Source organism: Zonotrichia albicollis, chromosome 33 (genome assembly GCF_047830755.1).
Source record: "Zonotrichia albicollis isolate bZonAlb1 chromosome 33, bZonAlb1.hap1, whole genome shotgun sequence".
NCBI lineage: Eukaryota > Metazoa > Chordata > Aves > Passeriformes > Passerellidae > Zonotrichia > Zonotrichia albicollis.
In genome coordinates, this window is record NC_133851.1 from 105,127 (window position 1) to 125,036 (window position 19,910).

Sequence of the window (19,910 nt, forward strand, 5' to 3'; positions counted from 1 at the left end):
TAACCCTAACCCTAACCCTAACCCTAACCCTAACCCTAACCCTAACCCTAACCCTAACCCTAACCCTAACCCTAACCCTAACCCTAACCCTAACCCTAACCCTAACCCTAACCCTAACCCTAACCCTAACCCTAACCCTAACCCTAACCCTAACCCTAACCCTAACCCTAACCCTAACCCTAACCCTAACCCTAACCCTAACCCTAACCCTAACCCTAACCCTAACCCTAACCCTAACCCTAACCCTAACCCTAACCCTAACCCTAACCCTAACCCTAACCCTAACCCTAACCCTAACCCTAACCCTAACCCTAACCCTAACCCTAACCCTAACCCTAACCCTAACCCTAACCCTAACCCTAACCCTAACCCTAACCCTAACCCTAACCCTAACCCTAACCCTAACCCTAACCCTAACCCTAACCCTAACCCTAACCCTAACCCTAACCCTAACCCTAACCCTAACCCTAACCCTAACCCTAACCCTAACCCTAACCCTAACCCTAACCCTAACCCTAACCCTAACCCTAACCCTAACCCTAACCCTAACCCTAACCCTAACCCTAACCCTAACCCTAACCCTAACCCTAACCCTAACCCTAACCCTAACCCTAACCCTAACCCTAACCCTAACCCTAACCCTAACCCTAACCCTAACCCTAACCCTAACCCTAACCCTAACCCTAACCCTAACCCTAACCCTAACCCTAACCCTAACCCTAACCCTAACCCTAACCCTAACCCTAACCCTAACCCTAACCCTAACCCTAACCCTAACCCTAACCCTAACCCTAACCCTAACCCTAACCCTAACCCTAACCCTAACCCTAACCCTAACCCTAACCCTAACCCTAACCCTAACCCTAACCCTAACCCTAACCCTAACCCTAACCCTAACCCTAACCCTAACCCTAACCCTAACCCTAACCCTAACCCTAACCCTAACCCTAACCCTAACCCTAACCCTAACCCTAACCCTAACCCTAACCCTAACCCTAACCCTAACCCTAACCCTAACCCTAACCCTAACCCTAACCCTAACCCTAACCCTAACCCTAACCCTAACCCTAACCCTAACCCTAACCCTAACCCTAACCCTAACCCTAACCCTAACCCTAACCCTAACCCTAACCCTAACCCTAACCCTAACCCTAACCCTAACCCTAACCCTAACCCTAACCCTAACCCTAACCCTAACCCTAACCCTAACCCTAACCCTAACCCTAACCCTAACCCTAACCCTAACCCTAACCCTAACCCTAACCCTAACCCTAACCCTAACCCTAACCCTAACCCTAACCCTAACCCTAACCCTAACCCTAACCCTAACCCTAACCCTAACCCTAACCCTAACCCTAACCCTAACCCTAACCCTAACCCTAACCCTAACCCTAACCCTAACCCTAACCCTAACCCTAACCCTAACCCTAACCCTAACCCTAACCCTAACCCTAACCCTAACCCTAACCCTAACCCTAACCCTAACCCTAACCCTAACCCTAACCCTAACCCTAACCCTAACCCTAACCCTAACCCTAACCCTAACCCTAACCCTAACCCTAACCCTAACCCTAACCCTAACCCTAACCCTAACCCTAACCCTAACCCTAACCCTAACCCTAACCCTAACCCTAACCCTAACCCTAACCCTAACCCTAACCCTAACCCTAACCCTAACCCCTAACCCCTAACCCCTAACCCTAACCCTAACCCTAACCCTAACCCTAACCCTAACCCTAACCCTAACCCCTAACCCTAACCCTAACCCTAACCCTAACCCTAACCCTAACCCCTAACCCTAACCCTAACCCTAACCCTAACCCTATCCCTAACCCTACCCTAACCCTAACCCCTAACCCTAACCCTAACCCTAACCCTAACCCTAACCCTAACCCTAACCCTAACCCCAACCCTAACCCTAACCCCAACCCTAACCCTAACCCTAACCCCTAACCCTAACCCTAACCCTAACCCTAACCCTAACCCTAACCCTAACCCTAACCCTAACCCTAACCCTAACCCCTAACCCTAACCCTAATCCTAAACCCTAACCCTAAACCCCTAAACCCCTAAACCCCTAAACCCCAAACCCCAAACCCTCACCCCCACACCCCTTGCCCGAGGCCTCACCCTCACCCGAGGCCTAAACCTGATTCTGGACCCCACCCCGAACCCTAAACCCCGCCCCCAACCCTCACCCGAGGGCAATACCCGATCCCGGACCCCACCCTGAACCCTAAACCCCATCCCGAACCTCAATTAATGTTAAAATAAACTGTAACCCTTAAAATTACCCCTTAAAATTAGCCCTAATTGTTAAAATTACCGATTAAAACTCACCCTAATCCAAGATGGCGGCCCGCACGTCGTCACGTGATTGTTTTCTAAGATGGCGGTGGTCACGTGACTTGGAGCAAAATGGCTGCGCCCATAATATCACGTGGTTTCCGGCAAAATGGAGGCGCCCATGTGTGTTTTTGTGCAAGATGGCGGCGCCCATGAGGACACGTGGTTTCCGGCAAGATGGCGGCGCCCATGCCGACACGTGGTTTCCGGCAAGATGGCGGCGCCCATAAAGACACGTGGTTTCCGGCAACATGGCGGCGCCCATGCCGACACGTGGTTTCCGGCAAGATGGCTGCGCCCATGCCGACACGTGGTTTCCGGCAAGATGGCGGCGCCCATGAAGACACGTGGTTTCCGGCAAGATGGCGGCGCCCATGCCGACACGTGATTTCCGGCAAGATGGCGGCCCCCATGCCGACACGTGGTTTCTGGCAAGATGGCGGCCCCCATGCCGACACGTGGTAAGGGGACAAGATGGCGGCGCCGTCCAGATTACGTCACTTCCGGCAACATGGCGGCCGCCATGACCGGATTGTTTTTTCTCTATTTTTGCCGGGTTTTTTGCGCTTTCCTCCTGTCCCCCGTGGCCGGAGTGTTATTCCGGTTCCCGTGCGGCCGGCGGCGTCGCGGGGAGGGGCTTCTGAGCCGTGGGGGCGGCTTCTGGCCGCGGCGGCCCGGCGACGGAGGGGGGGCGCACGGGGGCGGGGGCTCGGGGAGGGGAGGTGGCGCCCGGGGGCGGGGGCACGGCGATGGGGGGGCGGTGCCCGGGGGCGGGGCGGCGGCGCCCGGGGGCGGGGCGGAGCCCGGTTGCGGGGCGCTTGGGTACCGGGGGTGGTGTTAGGGGGCGGGGGCTTGGCGACGGGGGGGCAGTGTCCGGGGACTGGGGCGCCTAGGGGCGGGGGTGGCCGGTGGGAGGCGGTCCCTGGGGGCGGCTAGGGCCGGGGCGGCGCGGGCTTGGCTAGGGGGGGGGGCTGTGGTTTGGGGAAGGAAGGGGGGGGGACCTAGGGGCGGGGCTTGGTGACAGGGTCGGTGCTTGGGTATAGGGGTGCTGTCTAGTGGTAGGTGAGACTGATTAGGCTTGATTGGTGTCAGCTGGGGGTACTGATTAGGCTTGATTGCTGTCAGCTTGGGGTGTGTCAGCTGGGGGTACTGATTAGGCTTGATTGGTATCAGCTGGGGGTACTGATTAGGCTTGATTGCTGTCAGCTGGGGGTACTGATTAGGCTTGATTGGTGTCAGCTGGGGATGTGTCAGCTGGGGGTACTGATTAGGCTTGATTGGTGTCAGCTGGGGGTGTGTCAGCTGGGGGTACTGATTAGGCTTGATTGGTATCAGCTGGGGGTACTGATTAGGCTTGATTGCTGTCAGCTGGGGGTACTGATTAGGCTTGATTGGTGTCAGCTGGGGATGTGTCAGCTGGGGGTACTGATTAGGCTTGATTGGTGTCAGCTGGGGGTGTGTCAGCTGGGGGTACTGATTAGGCTTGATTGGTATCAGCTGGGGGTACTGATTAGGCTTGATTGCTGTCAGCTGGGGGTACTGATTAGGCTTGATTGGTGTCAGCTGGGGATGTGTCAGCTGGGGGTACTGATTAGGCTTGATTGGTATCAGCTGGGGGTACTGATTAGGCTTGATTGCTGTCAGCTGGGGGTACTGATTAGGCTTGATTGCTGTCAGCTGGGGGTGTGTCAGCTGGGGGTACTGATTAGGCTTGATTGGTGTCAGCTGGGGGTACTGATTAGGCTTGATTGGTGTCAGCTGGGGGTACTGATTAGGCTTGATTGCTGTCAGCTGGGGGTGTGTCAGCTGGAGGTACTGATTAGGCTTGATTGCTGTCAGCTGGGGGTACTGATTAGGCTTGATTGGTGTCAGCTGGGGTTGTGTCAGCTGGGGGTACTGATTAGGCTTGATTGGTATCAGCTGGGGGTACTGATTAGGCTTGATTGCTGTCAGCTGGGGGTACTGATTAGGCTTGATTGGTGTCAGCTGGGGGTTGTGTCAGCTGGGGGTACTGATTAGGCTTGATTGGTATCAGCTGGGGGTACTGATTAGGCTTGATTGCTGTCAGCTGGGGGTACTGATTAGGCTTGATTGGTGTCAGCTGGGGATGTGTCAGCTGGGGGTACTGATTAGGCTTGATTGGTATCAGCTGGGGGTACTGATTAGGCTTGATTGCTGTCAGCTGGGGGTGTGTCAGCTGGGGGTACTGATTAGGCTTGATTGGTGTCAGCTGGGGGTGTGTCAGCTGGGGGTACTGATTAGGCTTGATTGGTGTCAGCTGGGGGTGCTGATTAGGCTTGATTGGTGTCAGCTGGGGGTCCTGATTAGGAGAGGGTGGGGTTCCTATATAATGTATATAGTAAAAAGAATAAAAACTATATGTCCGGTGCAGCAGTAGAAAATTTCAGGCTCCCGGGGAATAAAGGGTTTGTTTTGTATTTTTAAATTTTTTATTTTTTTCCTTTACTCCCCGGGAGCCTGAAAGTTTCTACTGCTGCTTTTTTAAACTAAAGCTAGAAAGGAAAACAAAGTTAGAGAGAGAGAGAGAGAGAGAAAAGAGAGAGAGAGAGAGAGAGAGAGAGAAAAGAGAGAGAGAGAGAGAAAAGAGAGAGAGAAGTAAAGGCTGAAAAAAATAGAGAGAAGGAAAAAGAGTGAAAAGAAGAGGAAGAGACAGGGAAAAAAAAGACAGAGGGAAACAGAGAGAAAAGAAGACAGAGAAAAAAACAGAGAGAAAAAGAAGAGAGGGAGATAGAGAAGAAAAGACAGAGAGACAGAAAGAGAAAAGAAAACAGAGAGAGAAACCAAGACAGAGAGAAAAGAAAAGGAGGGTGGGAAAAAGGAAAGACAGGACTTGGAGGGAAAAGAAAGTGGTTAGGATTAGAAAATTCAGGGCAGAGTGAAAAATGAAAAGACTGAGAGCAAAAAAGACAAACCAAGGAAAAGGAGAACACAGAGAAACAGAAGCAAGAAGAGCGAGGGTGAAAGTTACAAAGAAAAAGAAATAAGGTGCAAAGTATAGACAAGAGAGAAAAATACATACAGTTAGACAGAAATAGTGAAATGGACAAATAAAAGAAAGCAGATGGAAACAGAGTTACAGAAGCAGAGACACAGTGTCACAAAGAGTGAGAAACAGAATCAAAGGGTTAGAGACAGATGGAAGTTAAGTTAGAAATAGAAAAGGAAAGTGAGGAGCAAAAGGAAGAAATACAGAGGAAAGAAATTACAAAACCGCACCCAAAAAAGACAGGAGCCGCGGTGGGGGTAGGGAAGGGCAGGGGGTATCTTGATTAAGGTTGATTCAACTTTATTAAATGCATGTTTTTATTTAGACATCAGCAAAATACATAGAAACAGTGTATACAAACGCAAGTGCATATACAATCCATAGACACACTGGTAAAAGTCAAACTTACATATGGAGCAATACAGAGCAGTACAGAGCAATACACATATCAACACAAAGTGATAACCTTTTTCTATTTTCATTACATGTTGAGTTATTGTTACAAGAAACCCAAAACAACAAAAGCACACAAAAACCACCATTCATCTACCATAACCTCTCCCTTCAGATTACACACAAACTCACCATCCCTCTCATCACAACTGCTAAATTACACCCCGGCAATCATTGGTCCTCGGGAACGTGGTTCCCGGGAACCTCCAAAAAATCCTCCTGCCTGACGAAAACCCCGGTCCCTGGATGGTCCGTGCCCAAACTTTGGCGATGAACGTCGCCTCGCAGACCGACCGGGACCGAGGAAAAAAAAACCCAGCCGGGGGGGAAAAAAAAAAAACCCCGGCTGGGGATTTTTTATTCTAAATTTAAAAATGAGATTAAAAACCTGAAAAGCAAAAGTCATACACACAAGGGTAAAACCAGTCAGCGTGCGCTCACACACGCAGAGACAAGCGGACTCAGACAGACACATTCACATGCTCTCACGCACGCTCACACGCTCTCTGCGGCCCTTACCCGAGACGCTGAAGAACGTGCTTCAATGCATCTTCTGGCTGCCGCTCCTTGACGTCAAATGGTAGATTCCGGGGAAATCGGTAGCCTCGGGGACCTGTGAGACAACAGGAAGGGGTCAACGAGTGTCTATCTGACAGCTAGGACTTGTCCCCGCACTGGCCCAATAAATTTTCTACCCAAAATCCCACAAAACACAGATGAATGGTACAGTTTTTATAACTCTTCCACCTAACTGTGACTACGGGCCAGGGCAGGGCAGTTCCAATCATAATTGGTACAATGTAAGTACACACATTATAAGCTGATGCATACAGTGCAAGTGTACATAGAGTGTAAGTACACACAATATAAGGTGACACGCTTACAACATAGACCAGAACTGTTCTGCACTGCCTGCCTGAAAGCTGCCATCAAAAGTAGAGCCTCTCCCTTTAGCTGTCCTAAGAGGCCCTTGGAGAAGATTGCTTTTCCCTCTGCTAATTTTTACATCTGCCCCAAGATCTCCCAACCTGCTACTCTCCCATCATCCCATCTCCAAGCCCTGGCCCCCAACTTATCGTTTGGATGATTGGTGATGTGGATCCATGTTGCACCTGAAATGAGTCTGCCTTGGAACGCCTCGTGATGGCCTGTTAGCTTCTTGGTTAGCTACAATAAAGAAAACCAAAACCAAAGTATGAGTCCAGAGTTATGTGGGCCAAATCCCAGCAAGTCAGCTACTTGCCCTCTCCTGAGTGTGCCTGGCTGCTTTAGGCTCCAGCTTCACCCTGATTCCAAGGCTGTGGCCTTTATTAGCAGTGGCACCTGGGTTAGAGAAAGGCAAAGTTGGATAGCATTCCTATGAGTGCAGTAGATAACCTTGTGTGCTGTAGGACATGGGAATACCTCTGCTAGGCTTCTGAGAAGCCTTAGGGGGGGGGGTCCTCAAATAAACATCCTTTTTCACCCTGCTACCTTCAAACCTCCCCCCACCCACAATAATTCCTAACTGTATGCCTGCTCACATTCCCTCTCCTAATCACAATCCTCAACTCACCTGATGCCTCAATCTCAGACATCATCCTTGACACTGGGCGGATCCCTCTTGTGACATGATGAATCTGCTGAAAAAAGTGTTGTACTTGACACAACCAGGAATCTCTGGATGCTGCGCTCCTCCTAAAAAAAAATACAAAACAAAACAAGAACAAAACCAGAAATTACAAATGCACTTTACCACCCCTAAACACAAAAGCCAAAATCATGAGTCTAAATACTCCCTGTATTCCATGCTGTTTACTTCACAGAATCTTCAAAGCCTCTATGCTTTAGATGCCCAGAAACACCTGCTGGAAAGAAGTTGAGATGAGCTGAAAGAGCCTCTTCACTGAAATGAGAGGAGAGTTCTTACCCCAGCACATCCCAGAGAGGGAATGAAGCCCCACAGCCAAGGCTGGGGTTAATATACCCCTGATTGTGCCCGCCTCTCGTTCCCATGGCACCCATGAAAAGGGAGGGGGCAAATCCCACCGAGTATAAAAGCCCTCAGAGCAGCTGCAGCTGTTTGGCCTCTCTGACTCAAATTCAAGGGGAGTAAAGTGCTTGTTATAGAAGAAAGCTCTTCAGAAAAATAACAGCGCTTTCTTTTTTGTAGCAACTGCTTGGAGCAAAAGGGCAGCAAACTGGTAAGAAATAAAACTTTCTGTTTAGGCAGCATAACTAGATAGATTGGGTAATTTGCTGTTAACTTAGGTAATTATTCCTTAGTGGCTACTAAGTAGTATTTCCCATGTGACTAAGCTGGGTGGAGAAGAATACTAATGGTATGAATAGTCTAAGTCTCCTTGGGACCTCTAATTTAGGCTATCTACATTATAAGGAAAAATAAGAAAAATAAAAGCCTCCCAGGCAGTGTAAGGGTTAAGGGCATGTGAGGCTCATCCTTCTCTGAGATACTTGGTCCTACAGCATAGAAAGCAGTGCCCTGAAATGTAGTTTTAAACCCTTAAGATGCTGAAAAAGGCAGAGCTTCCTTCCAGTGAACTCCTTAAAAAGAGGAAATGGGGCAGTTACCTCTACTGAAGCTAATACAATGGCAAATAAATAGTTTCTGCCCTTTAATTTGCTCTCCTTAAATATTGGGAAAAGAGGGGCTTTCCACACTTTAAATCTCTCCAGTGATGAAAAAAGAAGGATTTTTCCCTCAGTTCAAACCCTTAGGATGGAGGGATAGCTGGCCTTCTCCCTCAATTTGGGCCTCAGGACAACAAAAAGGGGTGGCTACCCTTAATTCAAACCCATAAGAAACATTGTCAAGATTTTCCCCTTCTTTTTAAACTGCCAAATAATAGAGAATGAGGACTCCCTGTCAATTAACACCCCTAACAGCATAGAAAAGGCAGGGATTCTTTCAACTGAGACCATTAAAATTGCAGGGGAATCCAAGTCCCTACCAGTTTGAACACAAAAACTAATGGAAAATGAAGCTTTTTCCCTTTTTTATAAACTCTTTTTCTCCTAATAACCCCTCTCCTTTCTGGGAGTGCTCTGGAGGGTCTGGGGGCTTTGGAGAGGGACTGACACTGTAAAAGGGGAAAGTTGAAAGCCCTCTCCTGGAACCCCACTTGCTGCCTGGCCTACTCAGTTGCTGGCCCTTGGCCAAAAGGGCTCTTCCCTTGGCGTTTTCTCAAAGTGATGCTCAGTGCCCAGGTGGGTCTGGCTGTTTCCTAGTCCGTGCTGGATGCTCCGACCGTCCCCGTTAGTCCCTCTGGCCTAGCAGCTCCCTGTGCAGGTGTGCCCGGGCAACCCTCTGAAAGCAGCTTGTCACACGGGGGGCTGCTAGACCTTGGAGTGGGGGCTGAGGTGAAGAAAGGTCCTGTGAGGAGCTCTTTCCCCTATACAGCCCTTTGTCTGCCCCTTAAACCATGGGGTGCCAGGCTTTCCTTTCTAAGGAAATTAACAGCCTTTCCTCTCTGTGTGCCCATGGCAGAAACTGCAATTCGGCCTCCAAAACTGCAGAGAACAATTTCTCGCAGTCCGCAGCTGCCAACACCAAGAACTCTTGCTGCCCTCGGAGTGCCACGTGCCTCCTGCGGATGGACGTCGACATGCAGCAGGGGTGAGTTTGGTTTTACAGGGAAGAGGGCCAGCACAGGATTTCTCCAGGAGCAAAGCTGCCCCCACCGAGAACTCGGGCTGCTCTGGCAGTGCCAAGGACCTCCTGCAAACTGGCATCAGCAAACTCAGGGGGTGAGTTTTTCTGTGCAGAAATTCTCCCAGACCAAAGCTGAGAGCATCTAACCCTGACCACAACAACTTAGCTGGGTCTAAAACTTACAACCTTTGGACTGGCAGTGTGGGACCCGACCTGCTGTGCCACCGCTGACCCCTTTCTAAAGCATTCCACTGCAGTCCTAAAACGCTGCCTTTTCAGAGGGTGTTTCCTCTGACCCTGACCATAATCTTCAAAATATTCTAGGGAATCACAGAATGGCTCTGAAAAAGCCCCAACAATACCCTAAAAAGTCCCAGAGAAGTCCCTTCCAAAATCCCCTAAATACCTTTAAAAGTCCTGGGAAAAAAACTCAAAAAGACGTGCTCAGTCTCCAAACTCTACCTGTTGCTCTCTAGCCGCAGTGGGTCTGTTGTTCTCTGAGGGTTCTGTCATTGTCCTGGTGTGTGAGGGTTGCTCTCTGGTCTCGCTGTTAGGGTTGCTGTGTTGTGCTGCTGTTGGGGGAAAAGGCTGTTTTTAGGGGAGCTGGTTAGGCTGAGGTTAGGGCTGGGGTGAGGGGGTGGTACAGCTGTATCCTGTACCCCTGATCTCCACTGGACTGTCCAGCCCTCAAGGCCTCTCCCTTTACCCCTCAACCGGTCCCTCTGCCCCGCAGCCCTCAGCTCCTGTGTACCTTGAAATTGGGTTTCCTATTATTTTGAAACTAGGTTGTTCTGGTATTTTGAAATGCAGTTTTTTATAGGCTGGTTTGTTCGATATTTTTGTAGGCCAAGTTTTTAGTATTTTTTTTTGGCTGGGAGTTTGGTATTTTTGTAGGCTGGGATTTTACCATTGTTGTAAACTGTGGGTTTGTTATTTGAAAACCTGTTATTGGCAGGGGTTTGGTGCACCAAAGTTCAGTGTCCTGGTTTCATTCAGCTTCTTCCACTACAACTAACATAGCAGGGGATCTATTAAATTGCAGGATATACTATATGACGCTTCCTGAAATAGATACAAATTCCAGCTGCAGCAAAGCCCACCACCACATTTATTATAAAACCCAGCCTATAACCTAAAAAAACAAAAAAAAATCTCCAATATATTTTACTGTTTTTATATTTACATTCTATAGTTATATATCTTTGTTTATATATATAATAGACTATAATTTATATGTTATGTTACAATAATATACAATATATTATAGTTTTATGTATTTATCTATTTGATTTCTATATTTCTGTTTACCACTATAATTTTATATTTATTTTTAAATGTATATTTATTTTTATTTTCATCGACATATTAGACCATATAAATTCATTAACCCGACACATCAGAGCCATAAAAATACTGTACCTTTGTCAGCACCGGTACGCAGCACACGCTCATCCCATCGCAGCACATCAAAACAAAACCTATTTCTATTACTAACAGAACAAACATCCCACACCATTGAACCCTAATAAAAACTCAAATAAACCTAACCGTAAATAACTTTTCTACTGCTGCTTTTTTAAACTAAAGCTAGAAAGGAAAACAAAGTTAGAAAGAGAGAGAGAAAATGTATCTTAAACACCCCGCAGAACCCTAAAAATAGCCTCCGAATACACTCCAAATGCCCTACTTTTAAAAAACACCTAAAACACCCGTAAAAATCCCCCAAGAACCTTTAAAAAATCCTTAAATAATCCTAAAAGAGCGTTAAAATTAACCCTAACTGTTAAAATTACCGATTAAAACTAACCCTAATCCAAGATGGCGGCGCCCGTGCCGACACGTGGTTTCCGGCAAGATGGCGGCGCCCATAAAGACACGTGGTTTCCGGCAAGATGGCGGCGCCCACACCGACACGTGGATTCCGGCAAGATGGCGGCGCCCATGCCGACACGTGGTTTCCGGCAAGATGGCGGCGCCCGTGCCAACACGTGGTTTCCGGCAAGATGGCGGCCCCCATGACCAGATGTTTTTTCTCGATTTTTGCCGGGATTTTTGCGCTTTCCGCGGGTCCCCGGGGGCCGGAATGATATTCCGGTTCGGGTGAGGCCGGCGGCGTCGCGGGGAGGGGCATCTAAGGCGTCGGGGTAGCCTCTGGGCTCGGATACATGGCGGCGCCCATGCCGACACGTGGTTTCCGGCAAGATGGCGGCCCCCATGACCGGATCTTTTTTCTCGATTTTTGCCGGGATTTTTGCGCTTTCCGCGGGTCTCCGGGGACCGGAATGATATTCCGGTTCGCGTGAGGCCGGCGGCGTCGCGGGGAGGGGCATCTAAGGCGTCGGGGTAGCCTCTGGGCTCGGATAGATGGCGGCGCTGATGAAGACACGTGGTTTCCGGCAAGATGGCGGCGCCCATGCCGACACGTGGTTCCGGCAAGATGGCGGCGCCCATACCGACACGTGGAGTCCGGCAAGATGGCGGCGCCCATGCCGACACGTGGTTCCGGCAAGATGGCGGCGCCCATGCCGACACGTGGTTTCCGGCAAGATGGCGGCCGCCATGACCAGATGTTTTTTCTCGATTTTTGCCAGGATTTTTGCGCTTTCCGCGGGTCCCCGGGGGCCGGAATGATATTCCGGTTCGGGTGAGGCCGGCGGCGTCGCGGGGAGGGGCATCTAAGGCGTCGGGGTAGCCTCTGGGCTCGGATACATGGCGGCGCCCATGCCGACACGTGGTTTCCGGCAAGATGGCGGCCCCCATGACCGGATCTTTTTTCTCGATTTTTGCCGGGATTTTTGCGCTTTCCGCGGGTCCCCGGGGGCCGGAATGATATTCCGGTTCGCGTGAGGCCGGCGGCGTCGCGGGGAGGGGCATCTAAGGCGTCGGGGTAGCCTCTGGGCTTGGATAGATGGCGGCGCTGATGAAGACACGTGGTTTCCGGCAAGATGGAGGCGCCCATGCCGACACGTGGTTTCCGGCAAGATGGCGGCGCCCATACCGACACGTAGATTCCGGCAAGATGGCGGCGCCCATGCCGACACGTGGTTTCCGGCAAGATGGCGGCGCCCGTGCCAACACGTGGTTTCCGGCAAGATGGCGGCCCCCATGACCGGATCTTTTTTCTCGATTTTTGCAGGGATTTTTGCACTTTCCGCGGGTCCCCAGGAGCCGGAATGATATTCCGGTTCGCGTGAGGCCGGCGGCGTCGCGGGGAGGGGCATCTAAGGCGTCGGGGCGGCCTCTGGCCGCCGCGGCCCGGCGACGAAGGGTCGGTGCCCGGGGGCGGGGGCACGGCGACGGGGGGCGATGCCGGGGGCGGTGCCCGGGGTCGGGGGCTCGGGTAGGGTTGGGGCGGCGCCCGGGGACCGCGGCGCCCAGGGGAGGGGTGGTGTCGGGGGTGGCCGACGGGGGGCGGTGCCTGGGGGCGGCTAGGGCCAGGTCGGCGCAGGCTTGGCTAAGGGCAGTGCTGCGGTTTGGGGGGTGGGACCTAGGGGCGGGGCTTGGTGACGGAAGGGTGCCTGGGTATAGGGGTGGTGTCTAGTGGTAGGCGAGACTGATTAGGCTTGATTGGTGTCCGCTGGAGGTCCTGATTAGGAGAGGGTGGGGTTCCTATCTAGTGTATATAGTAAAAAGAATAAAAACTATATGTCCGGTGCAGCAGTAGAAAATTTCAGGCTCCCGGGGAGTAAAGGGTTTGTTTTGTATTTTTCAATTTTTTATTTTTTTCCTTTAGTCCCAGGGAGCCTGAAAGTTTCTACTGCTGCATTTTTAAACTAAAGCTAGAAAGGAAAACAAAGTTAGAAAGAGAGAGAGAAAATGTATCTTAAACACCCAACAGAACCCTAAAAATAGCCTCCGAATACACTCCAAATGCCATACTTTTAAAAAACACCTAAAACACCCGTAAAAATCCCCCAAGAACCTTTAAAAAAATCCTTAAATAATCCTAAAAGAGCTTTAAAATTAACCCTAACTGTTAAAATTACCGATTAAAACTAACCCTAATCCAAGATGGCGGCGCCCATGCTGACACGTGGTTTCCGGCAAGATGGCGGCGCCCATGCAGACACGTGGTTTCCGGCAAGATGGCGGCGCCCATGCCGACACGTGGATTCCGCCAAGATGGCGGCGCCCATGCCGACACGTGGTTTTTGGCAAGATGGCGGCGCCTGTGCAGACACGTGAATTCTGGCAAGATGGCAGCGCCCATGCAGACACGTGGTTTCCGGCAAGATGGCGGCGCTCATGACGACACGTGGATTCCGTCAAGATGGCGGCGCCCATGCCGACACGTGGTTTTTGGCAAGAAGGCGGCGCCCATGCCGACACGTGGTTTCCGGCAAGATGGCGGTGCCCAGGCGATCACCTAATTTGGGCAAGATGGCGGCGCCCATGCCGACACGTGGTTTCCGGAAAGATGGCGGCGTCCATGCCGACACGTGGATTCCGGCAACATGGCACCTTTTACGACAGTCGCGCTTTACGGCAGTTTTACGACAGTCGCGCTTTACGGCACCTTTTACGACAGTCGCGCTTTACGGCCGATTTTACGACAGTCGCGCTTTGCGGCAGTTTTGCGACAGTCGCGCTTTACGGCACCTTTTACGACAGTCGCGCTTTACGGCAGTTTTACGACAGTCGCCCTTTAGGCCGATTTTACGACAGTCGCGCTTTACGGCACCTTTTACGACAGTCGCGCTTTACGGCAGTTTTACGACAGTCGCCCTTTAGGCCGATTTTACGACAGTCGCGCTTTACGGCACCTTTTACGACAGTCGCGCTTTACGGCCGATTTTACGACAGTCGCGCTTTACGGCCGATTTTACGACAGTCGCGCTTTACGGCAGTTTTACGACAGTCGCGCTTTACGGCCCCTTTTACGACAGTCGCGCTTTACAGCCGATTTTACGACAGTCGCGCTTTACGGCCCCTTTTACGACAGTCGCGCTTTACGGCCGATTTTACGACAGTCGCGCTTTACGGCACCTTTTACGACAGTCGCGCTTTACGGCACCTTTTACGACAGTCGCGCTTTACGGCCGATTTTACGACAGTCGCGCTTTACGGCAGTTTTACGACAGTCGCGCTTTACGGCACCTTTTACGACAGTCGCGCTTTACGGCCGATTTTACGACAGTCGCGCTTTACGGCCGCTTTTACGACAGTCGCCCTTTACGGCCGATTTTACGACAGTCGCGCTTTACGGCCCCTTTTACGACAGTCGCGCTTTACGGCCGATTTTACGACAGTCGCGCTTTACGGCACCTTTTACGACAGTCGCGCTTTACGGCAGTTTTACGACAGTCGCGCTTTACGGCCGATTTTACGACAGTCGCGCTTTACGGCACCTTTTACGACAGTCGCGCTTTACGGCCGATTTTACGACAGTCGCGCTTTACGGCAGTTTTACGACAGTCGCGCTTTACGGCCGATTTTACGACAGTCGCGCTTTACGGCCCCTTTTACGACAGTCGCGCTTTACGGCCGATTTTACGACAGTCGCGCTTTACGGCAGTTTTACGACAGTCGCGCTTTACGGCAGTTTTACGACAGTCGCGCTTTACGGCACCTTTTACGACAGTCGCGCTTTACGGCCGATTTTACGACAGTCGCGCTTTACGGCACCTTTTACGACAGTCGCGCTTTACGGCCGATTTTACGACAGTCGCGCTTTACGGCAGTTTTACGACAGTCGCGCTTTACGGCACCTTTTACGACAGTCGCGCTTTACGGCCGATTTTACGACAGTCGCGCTTTACGGCACCTTTTACGACAGTCGCGCTTTACGGCCGATTGTACGACAGTCGCGCTTTACGGCAGTTTTACGACAGTCGCGCTTTACGGCACCTTTTACGACAGTCGCGCTTTACGGCCGATTTTACGACAGTCGCGCTTTACGGCAGTTTTACGACAGTCGCGCTTTACGGCACCTTTTACGACAGTCGCGCTTTACGGCCGATTTTACGACAGTCGCGCTTTACGGCCGATTTTACGACAGTCGCGCTTTACGGCCCCTTTTACGACAGTCGCGCTTTACGGCAGTTTTACGACAGTCGCGCTTTACGGCCCCTTTTACGACAGTCGCGCTTTACGGCACCTTTTACGACAGTCGCGCTTTACGGCCGATTTTACGACAGTCGCGCTTTACGGCCGATTTTACGACAGTCGCGCTTTACGGCAGTTTTACGACAGTCGCGCTTTACGGCACCTTTTACGACAGTCGCGCTTTACGGCCGATTTTACGACAGTCGCGCTTTACGGCCGATTTTACGACAGTCGCGCTTTACGGCCCCTTTTACGACAGTCGCGCTTTACGGCAGTTTTACGACAGTCGCGCTTTACGGCACCTTTTACGACAGTCGCGCTTTACGGCAGTTTTACGACAGTCGCGCTTTACGGCAGTTTTACGACAGTCGCGCTTTACGGCCGATTTTACGACAGTCGCGCTTTACGGCCGATTTTACGACAGTCGCGCTTTACGGCCGATTTTACGGCAGTCGCGCTTTACGGCACCTTTTACGACATTCGCGCTTTACGGCCGATTTTACGACAGTCGCGCTTTACGGCCCCTTTTACGACAGTCGCGCTTTACGGCAGTTTTACGACAGTCGCGCTTTACGGCCGATTTTACGACAGTCGCGCTTTACGGCAGTTTTACGACAGTCGCGCTTTACGGCCCCTTTTACGACAGTCGCGCTTTACGGCCGCTTTTACGACAGTCGCGCTTTACGGCCGATTTTACGACAGTCGCGCTTTACGGCACCTTTTACGACAGTCGCGCTTTACGGCCGATTTTACGACAGTCGCGCTTTACGGCACCTTTTACGACAGTCGCGCTTTACGGCCGATTTTACGACAGTCGCGCTTTACGGCCCCTTTTACGACAGTCGCGCTTTACGGCCGATTTTACGACAGTCGCGCTTTACGGCCCCTTTTACGACAGTCGCGCTTTACGGCCGATTTTACGACAGTCGCGCTTTACGGCCGATTTTACGACAGTCGCGCTTTACGGCAGTTTTACGACAGTCGCGCTTTACGGCCGATTTTACGACAGTCGCGCTTTACGGCACCTTTTACGACAGTCGCGCTTTACGGCAGTTTTACGACAGTCGCGCTTTACGGCCGATTTTACGGCAGTCGCGCTTTACGGCACCTTTTACGACAGTCGCGCTTTACGGCAGTTTTACGACAGTCGCGCTTTACGGCCGATTTTACGACAGTCGCGCTTTACGGCACCTTTTACGACAGTCGCGCTTTACGGCAGTTTTACGACAGTCGCGCTTTACGGCCGATTTTACGGCAGTCGCGCTTTACGGCACCTTTTACGACATTCGCGCTTTACGGCCGATTTTACGACAGTCGCGCTTTACGGCCCCTTTTACGACAGTCGCGCTTTACGGCAGTTTTACGACAGTCGCGCTTTACGGCCGATTTTACGACAGTCGCGCTTTACGGCCGCTTTTACGACAGTCGCGCTTTACGGCCGATTTTACGACAGTCGCGCTTTACGGCACCTTTTACGACAGTCGCGCTTTACGGCCGATTTTACGACAGTCGCGCTTTACGGCCGATTTTACGACAGTCGCGCTTTACGGCCCCTTTTACGACAGTCGCGCTTTACGGCCGCTTTTACGACAGTCGCGCTTTACGGCAGTTTTACGACAGTCGCGCTTTATGGCCGATTTTACGACAGTCGCGCTTTACGGCAGTTTTACGACAGTCGCGCTTTACGGCAGTTTTACGACAGTCGCGCTTTACGGCACCTTTTACGACAGTCGCGCTTTACGGCCGATTTTACGACAGTCGCGCTTTACGGCCGATTTTACGACAGTCGCGCTTTACGGCAGTTTTACGACAGTCGCGCTTTACGGCACCTTTTACGACAGTCGCGCTTTACGGCCGATTTTACGACAGTCGCGCTTTACGGCAGTTTTACGACAGTCGCGCTTTACGGCCCCTTTTACGACAGTCGCGCTTTACAGCCGATTTTACGACAGTCGCGCTTTACGGCCCCTTTTACGACAGTCGCGCTTTACGGCCGATTTTACGACAGTCGCGCTTTACGGCACCTTTTACGACAGTCGCGCTTTACGGCACCTTTTACGACAGTCGCGCTTTACGGCCGATTTTACGACAGTCGCGCTTTACGGCAGTTTTACGACAGTCGCGCTTTACGGCACCTTTTACGACAGTCGCGCTTTACGGCCGATTTTACGACAGTCGCGCTTTACGGCCGCTTTTACGACAGTCGCCCTTTACGGCCGATTTTACGACAGTCGCGCTTTACGGCACCTTTTACGACAGTCGCGCTTTACGGCCGATTTTACGACAGTCGCGCTTTACGGCACCTTTTACGACAGTCGCGCTTTACGGCACCTTTTACGACAGTCGCGCTTTACGGCCCCTTTTACGACAGTCGCGCTTTACGGCAGTTTTACGACAGTCGCGCTTTACGGCCGATTTTACGACAGTCGCGCTTTACGGCAGTTTTACGACAGTCGCGCTTTACGGCCCCTTTTACGACAGTCGCGCTTTACGGCCGATTTTACGACAGTCGCGCTTTACGGCCGATTTTACGACAGTCGCGCTTTACGGCAGTTTTACGACAGTCGCGCTTTACGGCAGTTTTACGACAGTCGCGCTTTACGGCCGATTTTACGACAGTCGCGCTTTACGGCACCTTTTACGACAGTCGCGCTTTACGGCAGTTTTATGACAGTCGCGCTTTACGGCCGATTTTACGACAGTCGCGCTTTACGGCACCTTTTACGACAGTCGCGCTTTACGGCAGTTTTACGACAGTCGCGCTTTACGGCAGTTTTACGACAGTCGCGCTTTACGGCACCTTTTACGACAGTCGCGCTTTACGGCCGATTTTACGACAGTCGCGCTTTACGGCCGATTTTACGACAGTCGCGCTTTACGGCACCTTTTACGACAGTCGCGCTTTACGGCTGATTTTACGACAGTCGCGCTTTACGGCCGATTTTACGACAGTCGCGCTTTACGGCCGATTTTACGACAGTCGCGCTTTACGGCACCTTTTACGACAGTCGCGCTTTACGGCAGTTTTACGACAGTCGCGCTTTACGGCCGATTTTACGACAGTCGCGCTTTACGGCACTTTTTACGACAGTCGCTCTTTACGGCCGATTTTACGACAGTCGCGCTTTACGGCACCTTTTACGACAGTCGCGCTTTACGGCCGCTTTTACGACAGTCGCGCTTTACGGCACCTTTTACGACAGTCGCGCTTTACGGCCGATTTTACGACAGTCGCGCTTTACGGCCGCTTTTACGACAGTCGCGCTTTACGGCCGATTTTACGACAGTCGCGCTTTACGGCCCCTTTTACGACAGTCGCGCTTTACGGCCGATTTTACGACAGTCGCGCTTTACGGCAGTTTTACGACAGTCGCGCTTTACGGCACCTTTTACGACAGTCGCGCTTTACGGCACCTTTTACGACAGTCGCGCTTTACGGCACCTTTTACGACAGTCGCGCTTTACGGCCGATTTTACGACAGTCGCGCTTTACGGCCGATTTTACGACAGTCGCGCTTTACGGCAGTTTTACGACAGTCGCGCTTTACGGCCGATTTTACGACAGTCGCGCTTTACGGCCCCTTTTACGACAGTCGCGCTTTACGGCCGATTTTACGACAGTCGCGCTTTACGGCCCCTTTTACGACAGTCGCGCTTTACGGCAGTTTTACGACAGTCGCGCTTTACGGCCCCTTTTACGACAGTCGCGCTTTACGGCACCTTTTACGACAGTCGCGCTTTACGGCCGATTTTACGACAGTCGCGCTTTACGGCCGATTTTACGACAGTCGCGCTTTACGGCAGTTTTACGACAGTCGCGCTTTACGGCACCTTTTACGACAGTCGCGCTTTACGGCCGATTTTACGACAGTCGCGCTTTACGGCCGATTTAACGACAGTCGCGCTTTACGGCCCCTTTTACGACAGTCGCGCTTTACGGCAGTTTTACGACAGTCGCGCTTTACGGCACCTTTTACGACAGTCGCGCTTTACGGCAGTTTTACGACAGTCGCGCTTTACGGCAGTTTTACGACAGTCGCGCTTTACGGCCGATTTTACGACAGTCGCGCTTTACGGCCGATTTTACGACAGTCGCGCTTTACGGCCGATTTTACGGCAGTCGCGCTTTACGGCACCTTTTACGACATTCGCGCTTTACGGCCGATTTTACGACAGTCGCGCTTTACGGCCCCTTTTACGACAGTCGCGCTTTACGGCAGTTTTACGACAGTCGCGCTTTACGGCCGATTTTACGACAGTCGCGCTTTACGGCAGTTTTACGACAGTCGCGCTTTACGGCCCCTTTTACGACAGTCGCGCTTTACGGCCGCTTTTACGACAGTCGCGCTTTACGGCCGATTTTACGACAGTCGCGCTTTACGGCACCTTTTACGACAGTCGCGCTTT

General features: G+C 51.6%; 1 protein-coding gene across 5 annotated transcripts; it reads right to left on the reverse strand.

Annotated features, from left to right (window-relative positions):
• Positions 1-5,652: 5,652 nt before the first annotated feature.
• Positions 5,653-15,944, reverse strand: LOC141726243 (uncharacterized). 5 transcript variants are annotated; one of them, XR_012577558.1, is made up of 3 exons: positions 10,878-11,259; positions 9,921-10,030; positions 5,653-7,650 (listed from the first exon to the last, which is right to left on the reverse strand). XR_012577558.1 is itself a non-coding variant. In XM_074530888.1 (3 exons), exons 1-2 carry the CDS (start codon positions 12,330-12,332, stop codon positions 10,009-10,011), a joined length of 1,089 nt encoding a protein of 362 aa, XP_074386989.1. In that variant the 5' UTR covers positions 12,333-15,944; the 3' UTR covers positions 5,653-7,483; positions 9,921-10,008. The 5 variants fall into 5 exon arrangements, 3 of the variants coding, with proteins under 3 accessions (XP_074386989.1, XP_074386987.1, XP_074386988.1); XR_012577559.1 differs by having other exon boundaries at positions 5,653-7,653; XM_074530888.1 differs by lacking the exon at positions 10,878-11,259 and adding an exon at positions 11,266-15,944 and having other exon boundaries at positions 5,653-7,483.
• Between the last annotated feature and the right edge of the window lie 3,966 nt (positions 15,945-19,910).